At 48.0% G+C, this 22,425-nt stretch overlaps 1 protein-coding gene across 2 annotated transcripts in view; it reads right to left on the bottom strand.

Annotated features, from left to right (window-relative positions):
• LOC148505622 (hepatocyte nuclear factor 4-beta-like) overlaps positions 1–18,495 on the bottom strand; it is a 177,778-nt gene extending 159,283 nt beyond the window's left edge. For both annotated transcript variants that reach the window (XM_088448001.1, XM_088447999.1), the window contains exon 1: positions 18,399–18,495. In XM_088448001.1, the coding sequence (XP_088304127.1) occupies positions 18,399–18,420 (22 nt within the window). In that variant the 5' untranslated portion in view covers positions 18,421–18,495. The remainder of the gene's footprint in view (positions 1–18,398) is intronic.
• Positions 18,496–22,425: the final 3,930 nt, after the last annotated feature.

A 22,425-nucleotide genomic window follows, 5' to 3' on the forward strand; every position in this document is an offset into this window, starting at 1 on the left:
GACGTTTCGCGGTCACAGGCCGGGAAGGGCGTCACGCCAGTCACCTTATATCCCGGGATGAGTTGTACAACTGGCACCAGCCTCTCCTGCGCAATCCTCGCTCTACGCCAGCATTCCGAGATTCACCACCCCCAGAGACCTCCCAACGCAATCCTCCGATACACAGATGTGTTTATTTATCGCTCGCCCATCAGCAGTCAATAAATTACAGACAGGCCCTAGAGTAAAGTTAGCGGATCACTTTCAAAAAAATCCATCCATTAATGATGGCGGACAACCAACACAATCAGGCGCAGTAAACACAATCCGCACGAGCGCCTGTTCTGTGGGGAAGGTTGGCAGAGACAGGAATAGCACATTTTATTACTATCATGAAGCTGGAAACTTGAGCAGCTATTAAAATGTTTTTCATACGACGACACTAGAATCTCTGCTAAACGTCAAAACTGAAAATAATATGATATTAATCTCCGCATATCAGGATTAGCAGCGCTGGCCTGGGGGCTAACGTGCAGTACAGTCTGTCTCTGGGTGGTGTACACCAGGGGTGCACAAACTTTACGGACCGTATAATAAGGCCGCACAAACATACAAAGTTTGTAGAAGGGCGCTGCCTCTGCTGTAGGAGAATCCATTGCAGCAGATCTCTTACCTCACTCCTGCTGCGCATCCTGCCACCCTGCCCCATTGACACCTCCTTTGGGTGAGCTCCGGCACCTGTGGCCAGGGCCGTAGCTAGGGTAGTGCGGCCAGTGCCATCGCACAGGGCACCACAGATTAGGGGGCGCTGATTGGGCCAAATTTTTGTTCATTATCATTCTTACTTGTAGCTTCCTCTTATTTCATCCCCAGCATCTCCTGGCCTCCTCTATCTCTTCTCTGGCCCTTCCCCATGAGGCCATGGCCCTCTCTCAGGTGCACTATATTATGTCCCTATTTATCCCCGGTATCTCCTGGCCTCCCCTATCTCTTCCCTGGCCCTTCCCCATGAGGCCATGGCCCTCTCTCAGGTGCACTATATTATGTCCCTATTTATCCCCAGCATCTCCTGGCCTCTCCTGTCTCTTCCCTGGCCCTTCCCCATGAGGCCATGGCCCTCTCTCAGGTGCACTATATTATGTCCCTATTTATCCCCAGCATCTCCTGGCCTCCCCTATCTCTTCCCCATGAGGCCATGGCCCTCTCTCAGGTGCACTATATTATGTCCCTATTTATCCCCAGCATCTCCTGGCCTCCCCTATCTCTTCCCTGGCCCTTCCCCATGAGGCCATGGCCCTCTCTCAGGTGCACTATATTATGTCCCTATTTATCCCCAGCGTCTCCTGGTCTCCCCTATCTCTTCCCTGGCCCTTCCCCATGAGGCCATGGCCCTCTCTCAGGTGCACTATATTATGTCCCTATTTATCCCCAGCGTCTCCTGGCCTCCCCTATCTCTTCCCTGGCCCTTCCCCATGAGGCCATGACCCTCTCTCAGGTGCACTATATTATGTCCCTATTTATCCCCAGCATCTCCTGGCCTCCGCTATCTCTTCCCTGGCCCTTCCCCATGAGGCCATGACCCTCTCTCAGGTGCGCTATATTATGTCCCTATTTATCCCCGGCATCTGCTGGCCTCCCCTATCTCTTCCCTGGCCCTTCCCCATGAGGCCATGGCCCTCTCTCAGGTGCGCTATATTATGTCCCTATTTATCCCCAGCATCTCCTGGCCTCCCCTATCTCTTCCCTGGCCCTTCCCCATGAAGCCATGGCCCTTTTTTGGGTGCATTATGTCCCTTTGAAATATAAGGGGGGCGCCAATGCTCTTTCTGGCACAAGGCACCAAAAAGTCTAGTTACGGCTCTACCTGTGGCGATTGGTAAATTCTGTCGGTGACGGGAATAACACCAAATGCAACAAGCAAGGGTCTCATGCAGCCGTCAGAGGACTAAACGTAACGACTCCGATTACTGCACTGGTTTTACCATCTTCGAGTAGCCAAATTTCTTTACTAACCAGTATTTGCTGGGAGGCTATAATCTGACCGTACACAGGGAAAGTCATATGAAAATATTATTATTTATTCTCATCCAGGTTACAATCATATATTACAGTACTAAGTATATATAATAAAGGATGCAATGGCCTGTGTTTCATTACCGTAGTTTCGGGCCATAAAATGTAATATCCTATCGCCTCTATTTGCAGAGAAGAGATTTAGGGGCCCATTTATTTTGCAATGCGATCAGGGCATCCAGTACTGCCCATGATCGCATTACAAAATACGATCATACCGGCTGAATTTATGTACCGGCACATGCAGGGAGACGGGCTCCGAAGGGATACTTAATATTTGAGGTAAACCCCCCGAAAACAGGTGTTTTCGGGGAATTTACCTCAAATTAACTTTGATAAATGGGCCCCTTAACATTAAAGGTACAGTATGCTAGGACAGCGCCTCCTATAAGAGACTATTCGGACAAAGGGGCCTATTCATCATTACTAAAAACTCGATGGAGGTAATTAGGTTTAGAACTGGCATAGAGTTCTACCTAAATACCGGGGGAATCCATCATTCCTCCTCTCTATCAGTATCTATCCCGAAAAGCTGCCATTTTTGCGAAGACAGTGTAGACAGGGAAAAGTATCTATTTTCCGAAAAGCTAACTTACTGCAGCCGTAATCAGTGCTGTGCATGCGCCGTTACATCCGTAAAAGCAGCGCATGCGCGGCACTGCCTACAGCTGCGGTAATTGAGCCACCGCCGTCCCCCGCCTCAGACTCCGTCTGCTGCGCTAACACTGTGTTCTCCCGGCAGAACACAGTAAAGTTTAGAAAAAGAAAAAAAAAAAAACACGTTTTTTTTTTCTCTTTCTAAACTTTACTGTGGTCTGCCGGGAGAACACAGTGTTAGCGTAGCAGACGGAACCTGAGAAGCGACCAGAGTGATGGAGGGAGCCGGTGGGGGACCTGCCCAGCTGACAGCAAGTGTAACCCAAGTGTAACCCACTATCACCATTAATTTCCGAAAATACATCATTTTCGGAATTTGATGAATAGCATAATTTCCATATCCCATAGGCAAACGCAGGGGGGGTTTCCATCTGCCTGGAAACACCCCTCCCCAGCCCACACCATGACCACAATAGAAATAGTAATAGAATTTTACAAGTGCTACATGTTATTCTCAGTATCACAAATGAAATAATTAGCACCACCTGTGGATCTTTTAACATGTATCAGCCAGTAATAAATAACCTGTGCACCAACTAGGAGATCTGGAAAACATGCACCGTTAGGGATGTGCTGCTATAGAGCCCAACATGTACATATATGTCCAGGGCAGTGCTAGATTCTTCTGCTGCTCCTCCAGGCTCCCAGACTTGCTCCAATGCTCTGTAATGGTGCCCACATCTAATATACATACATTCGGCTCAGGCAGGATGGACCTACTGCCGCATATAATGGGTTACTGTGATCGCTGGTCCTGTATATGCTGGAATTATGACACACAATACACTATGTATGACACATATAATGGGTTACTGTGATCGCTGGTCCTGTATATGCTGGAATTATGACACACAGTACACTATGTATGACACATATAATGGGTTACAGTGATCACTGGTCGTGTATATGCTGGAATTATGACACACAATACACTATGTATGACACACAATACACTATGTATGACACATATACTGGGTTACTGTGATCACTGGTCCTGTATATGCTGGAATTATGACACAATACACTATGTATGAGGCATATAATGGGTTACTGTGATCACTTGTCCTGTATATGCTGGAATTATGACACACAATACACTATGTATGACACATATAATGGGTTACTGTGATCACTGGTCCTGTATATGCTGGAATTATGACACACAATACACTATGTATGACATATAATGGGTTACTGTGATCGCTGGTCCTGTATATGCTGGAATTATGACACACAGTACACTATGTATGACACATATAATGGGTTACAGTGATCACTGGTCCTGTATATGCTGGAATTATGACACACAATACACTATGTATGACACATATAATGGTTTACTGTGATCTCTGGTCCTGTATATGCTGGAATTATGACACACAATACACTATGTATGACACATATAATGGTTTACTGTGATCTCTGGTCCTGTATATGCTGGAATTATGACACACAATACACTATGTATGACACATATAATGGGTTACTGTGATCTCTGGTCCTGTATATGCTGGAATTATGACACACAATACACTATGTATGACACATATAATGGGTTACTGTGATCACTGGTCCTGTATATGCTGGAATTATGACACACAATACACTATGTATGACACATATAATGGGTTACTGTGATCACTGGTCCTGTATATGATGGAATTATGACACACAATACACTATGTATGACGCATATTAAAGCTGGTTAGGTGCTAAGTATGCCCTCTTCATGGACTTGCCACACTCACTCTAAAATCAAGCATTTGGAAACACCCCTCTAGAAATCCTGCGTTTGCCACTGTATCCCCATACTAATGTACAAATATCCCCATACTAATGTTCTAATGTACTAATGTATGGGGAGTGTGGAAATTAACGCAGGCAGACGTAACCAGGAGATATTAGTGATATCTCCTGTGTTAAGCGTCTTCATGAATACTAAAAAAAAAACGGTAATTAAGGAAAATGTCCTTAAAACCGTTATTTTAGTTTTGATGAATTGGCCCCAAAAAGAGTCTTTAGTAAAGTGATACCTATTACCCCCTTTTCACCAAAATCCCAGGTCTGACTCGGCTCTGACCCAGTTTCCACTGCATGTTTTACCAGGGTTTTTCCTGGGTTGGCCCCATCTACACTGAACCCTGATCGGCCCTGCAAAACCTATGGATGTCATTAAAAAAATGGCATCTTGTACTGTTCCAGTCATTTGCCGCCTGATCGCTTCCTCCTCTCCCCTGATGTGTAGCAGCTCTCGGATCTCCTCCTCTGAGCAGGCAGCCATTCTGCTGCTGTTACTGCGCCTGTCTGCGGGGCTCTGGCTGATGACATCACCTGCCAGCTCCCAGAAAGCTCCAATCAGCAGCTATTGCGAATTTGAGGTTAAGCGGGTCAGATAACCAGGGCTGGACCTATTTCCACCGGAGCGTCACTGGGTCGTTCCCGTGTTTAATCCAGGTAGCTATCCGGGAAGGAATGCCGGGTCATTCAACCTATTTTTTGTTTTGTTTGGGGGATCCGTCTCCACTGAGCCGCGACCCGGGTTGACACGGCAATAACCCGGGTTATTGCGGCAGAAAAGGGTATACAGTATCTGTAGCAAACTTTACTTTCAAACTAAATCCCAGCCCATTCGCTGTGATGTCTGCGCAGAAAACAACCATTGTCCGGGGAGGGATCAGAAGTCCCATTCCAGCAGGGAAAGGCTGGTAATGCCGTCCTCAGGAAGTCCTATTTGCCGAGAACTATGGGGTGGCTGTTATGATTGAAACTTTAATAAATGCCAGAGAATCTGTGATATCGCCGAGGTAATAAATACACCCGATACTTAATTTTGCCATAATCCTGCAATAGTGGCCATTTTGGCAGGAGTTACAGCTTCCAACTCTCTCATATATAGACCCCTAAGCTTGAAATCACCCACCCACCCATACTTCCTTCCAGGTGCCACCTCCAAGCCAAATCTGGCTGTAGGATGGTGGGAGCTAGACCCCCGGAATGCATGGCAACAGCTGGAGGTCAGTCACTGTGTGAGGGCGGGAGGTGGCGTAGGGGGGACTCCATTCCATTAGGCCAGTCCAGGCCTTCTGCACTCCAATCCAGGCAACGGTCAGGGTCTTACCTGTTGCCTCTGGGACAGGACAGGCTCTACCTGGTGAGATCAGGACAGGCGTTCTGATGCAGTACCAGGAATTGAGCATTTTATATGGTCCTGCATGACAGGGGGCACCGCAGGCTGTGTAGGAACTAGCGCCAGACAGACCAGTCTGAGGGTACGTGGTCATGCGGCCGACACTCGCTATGTGTACATGCCACTAACCGACATCTTTAATGTTAAACCGCCCGCAAGGATAAAATGTTGTTAAGAGGGATCCCAGTGCCGACGTTGTGCGTTGTGAGGTCGGCATACTCAAATGTACGCATAGCGTGCGGCGCCAGCCTGTACCCAGCCCATCCTGAAGACTATGTAAGACACCAAGTTATCGTCCCTACATGTGTCACCCAGATCTTGCCCTTCTGTAGGTTTTCCCTAAGTCAGCAGTCACTGGGTGCATCTCCTACCGAATCTCCCCATCTGTATGTGCACAGTGAATACACATTATTCTGCTCCATCTGTACGCACCACACCTACAACGCTAGCGGAGGACCTGTCCTATTGCAGTAAAGGCATCACGCACTATTCTCTCCTGATGCATCCTCCTATTTGCTGCTGGCTACGACGAGCCCATCGTACATCTGCTTCTGGTAACAATGACATCTGTGAGTAAACTCGGACACACGAGCTCTCTGCTATTTGGCAACACTCAGGCGATTATCACACCCTAGCACTCCACATCGCACATTTCCCCATGCTCCATAGTTTTCTTTTGATCCTTAAGACGCTGACATCTATTTGGAGAGGTTCTGTGGAATCTCTGTTCTGCAGATTGTTCCGAGAAGTAATATTAACGCTATTTACGTTATCTTCTAGTTCACTCACCAATACAGTGCCGGAGCCGATGGCGGTGTGTGTGTGCGGGAGTCCACAAAGAGGACAGTACCGTGCGTGCCGTCTGCGGAGACCGCTCTCCGAGGTGCAAAAATAACTTTAATTTAGGTCACAGTCACCAGAGCGGAGACACCATAGGTTTGCAAGTGTAGGTGCGATCTCTGCATTGCTATCAGTATGTAGGGTGTGCCTCTATCGCTGGTCCATTATGGTGACTTTGGGGGAATTTGTGCGTTTTTCCCTAAAAACTTCTACGGCGCACGCATTACGCAGGCTATACACACACACAGAGGAGCAGTTGCGATTGATCCGCGTAAAAAATGGTCTGTCTCATGGGCGTGTTATGGAAGTGTCGCGGGAATGACGGTAAAATCGTCCGAAAGACACAGACGCACAACCGCAGACATGGGAGGCCGTGGTCAGACAGAGACACTGCTCCCACCATAGAACTGCTGCAAACATCAATATTGCGACCGATGGTGGCGTCCAAAAACGTGCAAAGCGGTATTACAAGAACTATATATATATGCTGTATACAGGGGAGGGGCAATGTAGCGGCATTTGGATAGAGGTGCAGGCCACGATTGCAGCTACGTCCCACCCAGAGTCAGAGGGGGGCAGTGGGAGGGGAGGATGTCACAGTGAGGGTGGAGCTTAGGGGTTGTTCCCAGCCTCTCTGCCCGCTCTATTGTGTCTGTGACATTGTGGTGGGTCTGAGGAGCCGTCAGCCATTGGTGGCAGTCTGAGGGCACTAACCAGCGGCAAGGGGTAGCTGAGAGGCCAATGGTGATCCGAGGCAGCGTGTACAGATGCAGCAAGGAGGCGTCTATCTCCTACAGTCACCACCTGCTGCATTCGCGTTTTAGTTGGATGTTATCGCGCAGCCGGATCCCTGCGACTGCGCAATACCGTCCAGCTCTGAATCAGACCCTTAGACCCTCATCCACTCACTGGTCATCTCCAAATTGGACTACTGTAACCTCCTCCTATCTGGCCTCCCTGACTCCCACCTCTCTTTAATCTGTCCTCAGTGCTGCTGCTCGGCTCATCGTCCTCTCCAAACGCTCTACATCTGCCTCCCCTCTCCTACAAGACCTCCACTGGCTCCCCTTCCCCTTCACAACCCAATTCATGGTTCTTACACTCATTTACATCCAATCGTCTCCTATTCACATCTCTGACCTCATCTCCCTTTACACCCCTGCCCGGCCTCTGCGCTCAACAAATACATGCAAGGGCATATATCTTCCTATTGGCCAGGACGGCACTTGCCAGGGGGGCTCGGACCTCCAGATACACCCTTGAATGCACGCCGCCTCTCCTGCCAACTGATTGCTTCCTCCCACTCCCGCCTCCAGGAAATTGCCCGTGCTGCTCCCTACCTCTGGAACTCTCTCCCTCTCCCCATCAGACTCTCCACAAATCTTAAAATGGGATCACAAGACCCCACTACTTCATTAGAGCCTGAAAACTCTCATCCTAACCCACCACTCCATCTGTGTCACCCCTGTCTGTCTGCCCCTCCCCTTTAGAATGTAAGCTCTCACGAGCAGGGCCTTCGTCCCTCACGTGCTTCTCCTTCCCTCACTTATACCATCATCTCCTAACCACTGCCTACAATGGCCCCTAACCCTTGGGTTCTGCTGATGCAGCAAAGTTTATTAACCATGTTCCTGCAATGTTCTGTACTGTAAGTCAATCATTTCTTGTTTTGTTTATACCGTTTATGTACTGTGTAAGGCGCCCGGAACCCCATCTGCAGCCATATAAATAATAATAACGAAGGCAGCCAGAATCGTATTTCACAAAGACTCTGGGCTTTGGTGGGTGTGGCTGCCCAGACGGAGGCGTTCCCATGTGAACGCCTACCGTCTGGGGCCGGCCCCACTGATATCTAGGGATGTGCGCCGGACCATTTTTGCTGGATTTGGATTTGGTTCTAATTCGTCGTCCGGCTTTGGATTTGGATTTGCCAAACTGCGGTGACTGGCTTTGGATTTGGATTTGGATTTTTTTACAAAAATTGACAAAAAAAGCTAAAATCACATAAATTGGTCTTTTTTTTCTTCCTAGAGTATTATTAACCTCAATAACATTAATTTCCAGTCAATTTAGTTTAATCACAGCTTATAATATTGTTTTCAACATTATTGGCCAAAGGTTGCAGTGAGCTGACTGGTTACTAAGCGACAAAGCAGCGGCACAACGACACCACAGTATAAAGCACATCTATGACACATTGCCACACAGCAGTGGCAGAAATGAAAAGTAGTGCACCCACCCAGTGGGGTACGGCCAGCAGAATCATAGTACTTGTTTACAAAGTGGGCTACGGCCCTAGGAGTCACAGTGCACAATCTTATTCGCATTACACCGCACATAGGGCCTGATTCACATTACACCATAAAGTAGTGTCTCTTATTTATGTTACGACACACAGTAGTGCCCCTTTTACACAATGCCCACAGTAGTGCCCCTTTTACACAATGCCCACAGTAGTGCCCCTTTTACACAATGCCCACAGTAGCGGTGTCCCTTACACAATGTCCCCCAGCAGTGGTGCCCCCTATGCAGTCCCCTTAGTAGTAGGGTCCACTATGCAGTGCCCCCAGTAGCATGGCCCCCCCAGTAGCATGGCCCCCCCAGTAGCATGGGCCCCCCCTGTAGTATGGGCCCCCCCTGTAGTATGGGCCCCCCCCCTGTAGTATGGGCCCCCCCCCTGTAGTAGGGTGCCCCAGTAGCAGCCCCCCCACCAGTAGTAGTTAGCCCCCCCAGTAGTATGCCCCCCCCCCAGTAGCAGGCCCCTCAGTGGTATGGCCCCCCCAGTAGTATAGCCCCCCCCAGTAGCAGGCCCCTCTGTAGTATGGCCCCCCCAGTAGTATAGCCCCCCCAGTAGTATAGCCCCCCCGCACCCCCAGTAGCAGGCACCCCCCCCCCAGTAGCGCCCCCGGCCCTTGCACAAATAAAAAATAAAAACTTACCTGTATCCCCGCTCCCGCGCCGTCCGCTCTGTCACTCGCTGAGGAGGGAGCCGGAAGACGGAGCTCATGTGTGAGCTCCAGCCGGCTCCCTCCGTGCAGCAGCCAATGAGAGTCTGTGTGACTCTCATTGGCTGCTGTAACAAACACACAGCTGCCGCTGGCGGCTGTGTGTCTGTGTCTGTGTAGGGCAGAGCGCTATCACTGCGCTCTGCCCTACACGCGAGGAGACCTGATGTCGGATTCTCTAGTGAGAATCCGACATCAGGCGGCCACCGTTCGGCCCCGAACGGGGATCCGAGTCAGGCGGGGAACACCCGAACAGGGTTCGGGTAGACTCGGATCCCCAATGTTCGGAGCGGTTCGGATTCCACAGAATCCGAACCGCTCATCTCTACTGATATCACAAGTGATGTCAGTGGGAGTGCTTTTGGCTCCGATAGAGCCGAAAGCACTCCAGGGCTTGCGGCAACGAGACCCTACCACAAGGGTCTCGTCGCAAGCCCGATGGTCGCGATGGTCTTGACCATCGCGACCATCTTCCTGGCCGCTCGCTATAGCTGTGGGTGGTAAGCCACAGCTATGCGAGCGGGCAGGAGATCGCTCTAAAAATGAAGGACGGCCCTGATTCAGAGCGAGCGTCCGGCTCTGAATCAGGGCCTCTAGACCATTGTTATTACTGACTGCGCTGAATGACTGTGATAATGGTGTACGCCTAACAGCCATACAGTGCATTATAAACGGCACAAGGTCATCAACAAAGGAAGCTCAGGGGTAAATTTACTAAAGCTTCTAAAACAAACAGACTCTATTACTTCTCTATTGTATCCTAGAAAATGCTAAACATATTCTGATTGGTTGCTAAGGACAACACCTCCCCTTGTCTGTTTTAGAAGCTTTAGTGAATCTACCCTTAAGAAACACTCCAACACCATCATCAATGCAATGAGAAAAGAGACCATGGCGGTTCTGCCGGCAGACAGACACCAGGAAATGCTGCCATGGAAATGCTGAAATACTGGCCCGTATATATGTCATCAACTATGCCAGCGAAGAAGACGTCCAGCTGAGGGCTGTACACCTGCTCATGGAGCGGATAACGCGGTACAAGCGCTACTCAGGGGTGATATCAGCGCCATATTAAAGGAGCAGCTCATACCAAGGCCAAGATGCCGAGCACCTACACACATCTGTCATCGGCTGCAGCTGCCTGTCTCCGCGCCTGCTTACCCCACCTGGGGTGTAACACCAGCGAGCTGGAGGGCAGCGGCTGGGGGGAACCCAATTTAGAGACACCCTATATAACAGTATAGTACAGAAACACATGCTGAATAAATTATAATTGAACACATTGAGAGAACTACCCATATGTATGGGAACAAGGGACCTTGTGAGGCTCATTGGGGTAATAACGGAACTTATTTCATATCATCTAATGTCACCACAAGACCTAAACTATGTGTCCAAACAGCTGGAACAGGTGCTGACACATCCTAGGCCTGACATACACAAAGGTGCAAGGAGGGTGTCCCAGCATCTCGCTAAGCAGTGGATGAGCCTGGCAGCGACACGGAACAAAGTACGCAGCGCGAGGATGCCTGGTGGACGGAGGGGTCTGCAGTTGACTCACAGACCATCACAGTGTCCCCCAGACCCTGGGAGCGGCTGGTCTGAGATTTGTGGTGCACCTCACTCTTACATCTGATTACCAGCTTGACCTTTGGCTTTCACCCCTGATCCCTGGCTTTCTTGAACAACTTGGAGAACGCACATGTACTGACCTGGCTCCTGTTCCTGGACTGGTTTCTTCCTACACCCCTATCTGCCTGCGAATTTGACCCTGGAATAGGCTCCTGGAATAGCTTCTGGGTCACCTCTGTCTGGCTGCTGGATTACTCGTGTATCAGACCCTGGGACTTGGAAATTCTTATATCTCGTTCAGAGGACCTAGAAAATGTGATAACATAGAAACGCGTCAAGGGCAAACTTAACCCTCCGGTAAGTGCCTAACCCTAACCAAAGGGTAAGTGCCTAACCCTAAGCCTCTGTCCTGGTGCCTAACCCTAACCCTCCCGGTGCCTAACCCTAACCAAAGGGTAAGTGCCTAACCCTAAACCTCCATCCTGGTGCCTAACCCTCCCTCCTGGTGCCTAACTCTAACCCTCCATCCTAGTGCCTAACCCTAACCGAAGGGTAAGTGCCTAACCCTAACCCTCTATCCTGGTGCCTAACCCTAACCCTCCCTCCTGGTGCCTAACCTTAACCATTGGAGTAAGTGCCTAACCCTAATCCTCCCTCCTGGTTCCTAACCCTAACCCTCCATCCTGGTGCCTAACCCTAACCCTCCATCCTGGTGCCTAACCCTAACCTTCCCGGTGCCTAACCCCAACCCACCATCCTGGTGCCTAACCCTAACAAAAAAAAAAAAAATCCAAAAAATTTGTCAACCATTTTTTTGTGTCGACATTTTGACCATGTCGACCATTGCACCTGCCGACCTATAGACCCTGTCGACCTAACTTGTGGTGTCGACCTAAACATTGTCTATCTTTTTACTGTAGATCTAAAGACCGGATACCCTGATATATGACATTATAGTAAGTTATAAGCTGCAAAGAAAAACAAAAAAACAAAAAAAAACAATGAAGGTGCTATGCCCGGCTCATAGTAATCATGGAGACATGTATGGCATGTACAATTACCTTTATACACCGTTTCCTCCTGCCTGTCGCCTTCATTGGCCGGTCCTTGCTCAGTCACCCTCACACCCCTCTTACAGACCCTCAAACCTAGCAAATAGCTACAAACATATCACTAACGAAGTTATATAAACTACAGGGGGTTTCACTCGCTACTGGCCCCAAAGTTTTTCTTCTAACTTTCAAAGTACTTACCATAATTTAGTGTAATGTGACACAGACATACCTCGGTCTATGAGACACACGAGACAGTTATAGCAAGTGTCGGAGGTGTTCGCCATTAGCGTCCAGGCCAGTTTGAACGCGTCGCTCATGTTATGGAGGGTTTTAACCTACATATTGGGAGTAACAGGGGCAGATGTATTTTAGCAGCATGCATCGTGCAGCTATAATTCTTCCTGCTTTGCCTCTTTACTGAAAAAGTTTGTACAATACCTATACATGTTATTTATTACTGCCCCGTCACTGGCCCCTCCCTCTCGTTGATGCTAGATCCTATATGCAGAAAGGACCTCTGTGACATATCCACCACGTGACTGCTGCAGGAGGGCTGGACCACTCCTGTGTTACCATCCACAACGGCTTAGAGGGGGAATAAATATTTGTGGCGAGCGTGCAAGGGGAAACTTTTAATCCCCAGTTAGCATCCCCGCCCCTCCCCCTTTCATGCCGGGTCACGTGGGTGTGATGTCACAAGTCCCCTGCAGCCCTCTATTCTAATCATAACCGCATTTTTGCATCTAGTCACTCCCATGAATCTGAGCGCCGGGGAGGTCATAGGGGCATGTGGCCTGATCCACCAATCAGGGCTCATCTCACGCTCCTCTGACCCCTGGCGCAGAGCTTCATGGGACTGAAGTTCAGCCACTAGATGCCGCTCGCAGACAGTAAGACAAAGAGGGAAGCAGGGGCCCGGGAGGGTAATAACGTGCAGCGCACCCAGGAGGAGCTGCCCCCACTGTAATAGCAGCATAACATAGAGAGGTATGGCGGGTGAAACTTGGGATATCATACCTTCTAAAGAGGACAGGTGTAGTTACCCATAGTAACCAATCACGGTGGCAAACACGATATTTAGAGGGGGGTTTCCAAATGCTTGATTTTAGAGTGAGTGTGACCATGGAGAGGGTAGAATTAGCACTTATCCAGCTTTTATATGTGTCATACATAGTGTATTGTGTGTCATAATTCCAGCATATACAGGACCAGTGATCACAGTAACCCATTATATGTGTCATACATAGTGTATTGTGTGTCATAATTCCAGCATATACAGGACCAGTGATCACAGTAACCCATTATATGTGTCATACATAGTGTATTGTGTGTCATAATCCCAGCATATACAGGACCAGTGATCACAGTAACCATTATATGTGTCATACATAGTGTATTGTGTGTCATAATTCCAGCATATACAGGACCAGCGATCACAGTAACCCATTATATGTGTCATACATAGTGTATTGTGTGTCATAATTCCAGCATATACAGGACCAGTGATCACAGTAACCCATTATATGTGTCATACATAGTGTATTGTGTGTCATAATCCCAGCATATACAGGACCAGTGATCACAGTAACCATTATATGTGTCATACATAGTGTATTGTGTGTCATAATTCCAGCATATACAGGACCAGCGATCACAGTAACCCATTATATGTGTCATACACAGTGTATTGTGTGTCATAATTCCAGCATATACAGGGCCAGCTATCACAGTAACCCATTATATGTGTCATACATAGTGTATTGTGTGTCATAATTCCAGCATATACAGGACCAGCGATCACAGTAAGCCATTAGATGTGTCATACATAGTGTATTGTGTGTCATAATTCCAGCATATACAGGACCAGCGATCACAGTAAGCCATTAGATGTGTCATACATAGTGTATTGTGTGTCATAATTCCAGCATATACAGGACCAGCGATCACAGTAACCCATTATAGGTGTCATACATAGTGTATTATGTGTCATAATCCCAGCATATAGAGGACCAGCGATCACAGTAACCCAGTATATGTGTCATACATAGTGTATTGTGTGTCATAATTCCAGCATATACAGGACCAGTGATCACAGTAACCCATTATAGGTGTCATACATAGTGTATTATGTGTCATAATCCCAGCATATAGAGGACCAGCGATCACAGTAACCCATTATATGTGTCATACATAGTGTATTGTGTGTCATAATCCCAGCATATACAGTACCAGTGATCACAGTAACCCATTATATGTGTCATACATAGTGTATTGTGTGTCATAATTCCAGCATATACAGGACCAGTGATCACAGTAACCCATTATATGTGTCATACATAGTGTATTGTGTGTCATAATTCCAGCATATACAGGACCAGTGATCACAGTAACCCATTATATGTGTCATACATAGTGTATTGTGTGTCATAATTCCAGCATATACAGGACCAGTGATCACAGTAACCCATTATATGTGTCATACATAGTGTATTGTGTGTCATAATTCCAGCATATACAGGACCAGTGATCACAGTAACCCATTATATGTGTCATACATAGTGTATTGTGTGTCATAATCCCAGCATATACAGGACCAGTGATCACAGTAACCCATTATATGTGTCATACATAGTGTATTGTGTGTCATAATTCCAGCATATACAGGACCAGCGATCACAGTAACCCATTATATGTGTCATACATAGTGTACTGTGTGTCATAATTCCAGCATATAGAGGACCAGCGATCACAGTAACCCATTATATGTGTCATACATAGTGTACTGTGTGTCATAATTCCAGCATATAGAGGACCAGCGATCACAGTAACCCATTATATGTGTCATACATAGTGTATTGTGTGTCATAATTCCAGCATATAGAGGACCAGCGATCACAGTAACCCATTATATGTGTCATACATAGTGTACTGTGTGTCATAATTCCAGCATATAGAGGACCAGCGATCACAGTAACCCATTATATGTGTCATACATAGTGTATTGTGTGTCATAATTCCAGCATATACAGGACCAGCGATCACAGTAACCCATTATATGTGTCATACACAGTGTATTGTGTGTCATAATTCCAGCATATACAGGGCCAGCTATCACAGTAACCCATTATATGTGTCATACATAGTGTATTGTGTGTCATAATTCCAGCATATACAGGGCCAGCGATCACAGTAAGCCATTAGATGTGTCATACATAGTGTATTGTGTGTCATAATTCCAGCATATACAGGACCAGCGATCACAGTAAGCCATTAGATGTGTCATACATAGTGTATTGTGTGTCATAATTCCAGCATATACAGGACCAGCGATCACAGTAAGCCATTAGATGTGTCATACATAGTGTATTGTGTGTCATAATTCCAGCATATACAGGACCAGCGATCACAGTAACCCATTATAGGTGTCATACATAGTGTATTATGTGTCATAATCCCAGCATATAGAGGACCAGCGATCACAGTAACCCATTATATGTGTCATACATAGTGTATTGTGTGTCATAATCCCAGCATATAGAGGACCAGCGATCACAGTAACCCATTATAGGTGTCATACATAGTGTATTATGTGTCATAATCCCAGCATATAGAGGACCAGCGATCACAGTAACCCATTATATGTGTCATACATAGTGTATTGTGTGTCATAATCCCAGCATATACAGTACCAGTGATCACAGTAACCCATTATATGTGTCATACATAGTGTATTGTGTGTCATAATTCCAGCATATACAGGACCAGTGATCACAGTAACCCATTATATGTGTCATACATAGTGTATTGTGTGTCATAATTCCAGCATATACAGGACCAGTGATCACAGTAACCCATTATATGTGTCATACATAGTGTATTGTGTGTCATAATTCCAGCATATACAGGACCAGTGATCACAGTAACCCATTATATGTGTCATACATAGTGTATTGTGTGTCATAATCCCAGCATATACAGGACCAGTGATCACAGTAACCCATTATATGTGTCATACATAGTGTATTGTGTGTCATAATTCCAGCATATACAGGACCAGCGATCACAGTAACCCATTATATGTGTCATACATAGTGTACTGTGTGTCATAATTCCAGCATATACAGGACCAGCGATCACAGTAACCCATTATATGTGTCATACATAGTGTACTGTGTGTCATAATTCCAGCATATAGAGGACCAGCGATCACAGTAACCCATTATATGTGTCATACATAGTGTATTGTGTGTCATAATTCCAGCATATACAGGACCAGTGATCACAGTAACCCATTATATGTGTCATACATAGTGTATTGTGTGTCATAATTCCAGCATATACAGGACCAGTGATCACAGTAACCCATTATATGTGTCATACATAGTGTATTGTGTGTCATAATTCCAGCATATACAGGACCAGTGATCACAGTAACCCATTATATGTGTCATACATAGTGTATTGTGTGTCATAATTCCAGCATATACAGGACCAGAGATCACAGTAACCCATTATATGTGTCATACATAGTGTATTGTGTGTCATAATTCCAGCATATACAGGACCAGCGATCACAGTAACCCATTATATGTGTCATACATAGTGTATTGTGTGTCATAATTCCAGCATATACAGGACCAGTGATCACAGTAACCATTATATGTGTCATACATAGTGTATTGTGTGTCATAATTCCAGCACATACAGGACCAGCGATCACAGTAACCATTATATGTGTCATACATAGTGTATTGTGTGTCATAATCCCAGCATATACAGGACCAGCGATCACAGTAACCCATTATATGTGTCATACATAGTGTATTGTGTGTCATAATCCCAGCATATACAGGACCAGCGATCACAGTAACCCATTATATGTGTCATACATAGTGTATTGTGTGTCATAATTCCAGCATATACAGGACCAGCGATTACAGTAACCCATTATATGTGTCATACATAGTGTATTGTGTGTCATAATTCCAGCATATAGAGGACCAGCGATTACAGTAACCCATTATATGTGTCATACATAGTGTATTGTGTGTCATAATTCCAGCATATACAGGACCAGTGATCACAGTAACCCATTATATGTGTCATACATAGTGTATTGTGTGTCATAATTCCAGCATATACAGGACCAGTGATCACAGTAACCCATTATATGTGTCATACATAGTGTATTGTGTGTCATAATTCCAGCATATACAGGACCAGTGATCACAGTAACCCATTATATGTGTCATACATAGTGTATTGTGTGTCATAATTCCAGCATATACAGGACCAGTGATCACAGTAACCCATTATATGTGTCATACATAGTGTATTGTGTGTCATAATTCCAGCATATACAGGACCAGTGATCACAGTAACCCATTATATGTGTCATACATAGTGTATTGTGTGTCATAATTCCAGCATATACAGGACCAGAGATCACAGTAACCCATTATATGTGTCATACATAGTGTATTGTGTGTCATAATTCCAGCATATACAGGACCAGTGATCACAGTAACCCATTATATGTGGCAGTAGGGCCGCCTGCCTGAGCCGAATGTATTTATGTCAGATGTGGGCACCATTACAGAGCATTGGAGCAAGGCTGGGAGAGCAGCAGAAGAACCTAGAACTGCCCTGGGCATACATGTACATATTGGTCATCTTATGCACTGAATAGTTTATTATACATTATTGATAATTAACCCTATTGATGGTCTATAGCATTGCACCCCTAACAGTGCATGTTTTCCAGATCTCCTAGTTGGTGCACAGGTTTATTTAATGCTGGCTAAGACATGCTAAAAGATCAACAGGAGCTGCTATTTATTTAATTTGTGATACTGAGAAGAACATATAGCACTAGTAAAATTCTAATATATTACAATTTCTATTGTGGTTATGGGCTGGGGAGGGGGGTTTCCAGGCAACCGGAATCCACCCCCCCCCCCCGAGTTTGCCTATGAATCAGCTTCTAGCTATCACTTTATAGAATGTACTAGGTAAATTATAGCTACTTACCCTCCAACATGACCCGTTCCATTAGAGTAATGTATGAATCCCCTTCACAGAGAGGACCCTGATGTCATCTGTTACTGTATACTCTGCTCCTGGGCTTCCTTAATGTATGACTGCAGACACCTGTGATAAACACCTGTCTCATCAGTTCCTAGTTCAACACAGGTGGCTGCAATTATACATTAAGAAGGAAGCCCAGGAGCAGAGCATTGTGTACCTAATGGAATGGGTTGTGTTGGTGGGTAAGTAGCTGCAACCTCCCTATCTGCCACCCATCCCATCAGGGCACAATCCTCCCTGCCTGCTACCCATCCCATCAGGGCGCAGTGCTCCCTGCCTGCCACCCGTCCCATCAGGACGCAGTCCACCCTGCCACCCGTCCCATCAGGGCGCAGTGCTCCCTCCCTGCCACCCGTCCCATCAGGACGCAGTGCTCCCTGCCACCCGTCCCATCAGGACGCAGTCCTCCCTGCCACCCGTCCCATCAGGACGCAGTGCTCCCTCCCTGCCACCCGTTCCATCAGGGCGCAGTGCTCCCTGCCTGCCACCCATCCCATCAGGACGCAGTGCTCCCTCCCTGCCACCCGACCCATCAGGGCGCAGTGCTCCCTGCCTGCCACCCATCCCATCAGGACGCAGTGCTCCCTCCCTGCCACCCGTCCCATCAGGGCGCAGTGCTCCCTGCCTGCCACCCGTCCCATCAGGACGCAGTCCTCCCTGCCACCCATCCCATCAAGGCGCAGTGCTCCTTGTCTGCCACCCGTCCCATCAGGACGCAGTCCACCCTGCCACCCGTCCCATCAGGGCGCGGTGCTCCCTTCCTGCCACCTGTCCCATCAGGGCGCAGTCCTCCCTGCCTGCCACCCGTCCCATCAGGGCGCAGTGCTCCCTGCCTGCCACCCGTCCCATCAGGACGCAGTCCACCCTGCCACCCGTCCCATCAGGGCACAGTGCTCCCTACCTGCCACCCATCCCATCAGGGCGCAGTCCTCCCTGCCTGCCACCCGTCCGATCAGGGCGCAGTGCGCCCTGCCTGCCACCTGTCCCATCAGGGTGCGGTCCTCCCTGCCACCCGTCCCATCAGGGTGCAGTCCTCGCTCCCTGCCACCCATCCCATCAGGGCACAGTCCTCCCTGCCACCCGTTCCCTCAGGGCGCAGTCCTCCCTGCCACCGTCCCATCAGGGCGCAGTCCTCCCTGCCACCGTCTCGTTAGGGTGCATTCCTTCCTGCCATCCGGCCCAGCTGTCCTTGTATTAATGTTTGCATGACATATGGCTAACGACCATTGTTAGCCACCGATGGTCAATTTTTTTGCCATCAATGGTGGCGATTGACTGGCAACTGGTCAGCAATGATTTGTTTTTTTTTCCCCCAATGCAGTGGGCACTGGGCTAAGCCTCACCCCCACATTGCGCTGATAAGCCACGCCCCCTAAAGCTGATTGGCTCTTGACCCACAGCTGGGTTGGCCATCGATGGCAGAAACCACTGATGACATCAATGTTAAACACTGATGCACCAATGATGGGCATCCCTACTTTGTGTGACTTCCTTTATAATACTTTGTGCTTCTGTGCTTTGTTTGTGTAAGTTGTATAATGTGTCTATGGGGGCAATTCAATTGGGGTTTTTTGCGCTCTCTCTCACGCCCAATGGGCCTGATCCAGACCCAGTCGCAAGTGCTGAGCGCTCGCAACCGGGTCGATGTTTGCCCACTGGACATGCACACGACGGAGCCGGCTCCATCGTGCGCATGCGTGAGACCCGGCTAGCGACGGGTGCTCCGTTGCTCCGGGTCTCGCACCAAAGGGAGCGAGCTGTCGATGGTGATTGACAGCTCGCCCCGTTTGGTAGGCGTGGCTGGGGGGTGGCTTCACAAACGGAGGCATTCCCAAACGAACTCCTGCCGTTTGGGGGCGGCCCCACTGACATCACAAGTGATGTCAGTGGGAGAGCTTCTGGCTCTATTAGAGCCAGAAGCTCTCTGGGGCTTGCGGCCACGAGACCCTACCACAAGAGTCTCGTCGCAAGCCAAGATGGTCGCGATGGTCTTGACCATCAACCTGGCCGCTCGCTATAGCTATGCGAGTGGCCAGGAGATCGCTCCAAAAAAAAAAAAAAAAACGCCCTGATTCAGAGCGTCCGTCTCTGAATCAGGCCCAATATCCCGTCTAAAGTGACTAGGCGATATTTTATTGTTTGTGCCGTCGGTGGCAAGTAACTGGGCACCCACTACTTATTGCACAAGTAACGCCCAAATGCACTAGACATGCAAAGTGGCTAAACCCATCTAAAGTAATGGGCGTGCTGCATTTGGGCACCCAAAAGCCCGACTTATCGCAGATTTCTGCTCGCCACCTCAGGAGGATGGGAGCCCTCAGTACTCGCACCCAGAGGCAGATACAATTGAATAGCTCTAGTTGGGCACGCTTTACTTACATGCTCCCCAAAAAAAACAATTAAATTTACCCCAATATATATATATTTATTTCTTTTTTTCATTTATCATTTCATTGGTCATTTCCACACGTACAAGGCACTACGCAAATTATGGCCCTGATTCATTGCGGATCGCAACTGCGATTGCAATAGCGATTACGCACGCAGTCTGGTTGCGATCATATGCTAATCCATTGCGATCGCTATGCCGCCGCAGCATAACATAAGGACGCCCCCTTTACCTTACACACATCTGTAATCCGTAGCAAACCTGTGAAGCCATCGGTAACATCGAGTCTGACCTTACTCAGGAATTGCTAACTTTCCCGGTACGCAGTGAGTGGTCAGGCTGCGTACGGCATCGCAGTGGCTAATTTATGCACGCCCCTGCAACGCGTTCAAACGCACTGGCACGCCTGCGTTTCGCCGACCACCCCACCGTCACCTCCCACAAACGGCGCTTCCTGCCAATCACTCTGCGATGTGTCTGCGCAGTCACTGCGATCGCTGTCCCGCTCGCAGCGGCTGGTTCGTACACGCGCACTGCGATGAATGCTCAGATCGCAACAATCATCCGATTGCGTGCGCAGGGAATGCTGAGAGGAGAACCATCATTTGTTGGTATATTTACACCCACGGCCAATTGCAGACGCCTTCCCAGCCGCGACGACTTCCATACCCGCGTCCTCCAGACCGCGTTGCCTGGAGCCTTCAGTATGGTCTCTAGCTGCGCCCTAGTGTTCCGCTCTTTGGGGAATGACTTGTTAAATCCTCTCTCAGCGTTACGGGGCAGCAGCGGCAGCACTGGGGTTAAATGAAGGAATAACCGTCTTTACACGTGTTCATTAAAAACAACTAGAAATCTTTTTTATTTTTATTTTCCCCAGTGCGTGTACGTGAGGCGCTGCCTCAGTTTTTCCATCATCCATATAGTGTCATTAGCTTCAGTGAAACCAACTTCAGAGGGATCCTCACAGCGCACTCGTCAGAGGAGCTTGTGTACTTTTCGGGCCCCCGGTGGGTTGAGGTAAGAGAAGGTCAATGGTAGACTATGAGTAGAGTGCTCCGGGAATACAGTGCCTTCCCAATGTTCCAGCAGCGGCGCGGCCGGGCCGTGTTTACACTACCGCGCACAGTGTGTCTCTTCTCTCCTGATACTTGGAAGATGTCCAGCGTCAAACAGGAATTTATTTGTGGAGGTGAGGAGCAGCTTCTACTTCTCGGAAGGAGGCCCACCACCTGCCCGATTATTACCAAGCAAAATAGAGATGAGAGATGTCTGATCTTACAGCAAACAGCTGCGTTTATCCCAGGTCGCATAGTGGATGTCGCCATTCTGCATGGTTGGCACAATGGTCAGCATTGCAGCCTCACTGAAACTGAGCCCACGGCTGCAGTTCCATCCTCGGCACTGTCTGTGTGAAGTTAGTACGGTCATCCTTGTGTTTGTGTGGATTTCCCACAGACCAACAACATAATGGTGGACCGAGGGGTTTATTTACGAAGCAACCCGGGGGTTTCTGTTCATGTTTGCGTCCGATATTTAAAAGGGCAATGTTTATACCAGATGTGTCTTTCTAGTAAAAGCATT

Source organism: Taudactylus pleione, unplaced genomic scaffold (assembly GCF_031769625.1).
Source record: "Taudactylus pleione unplaced genomic scaffold, aTauple2 ptg000447l, whole genome shotgun sequence".
Lineage (NCBI taxonomy): Eukaryota > Metazoa > Chordata > Amphibia > Anura > Myobatrachidae > Taudactylus > Taudactylus pleione.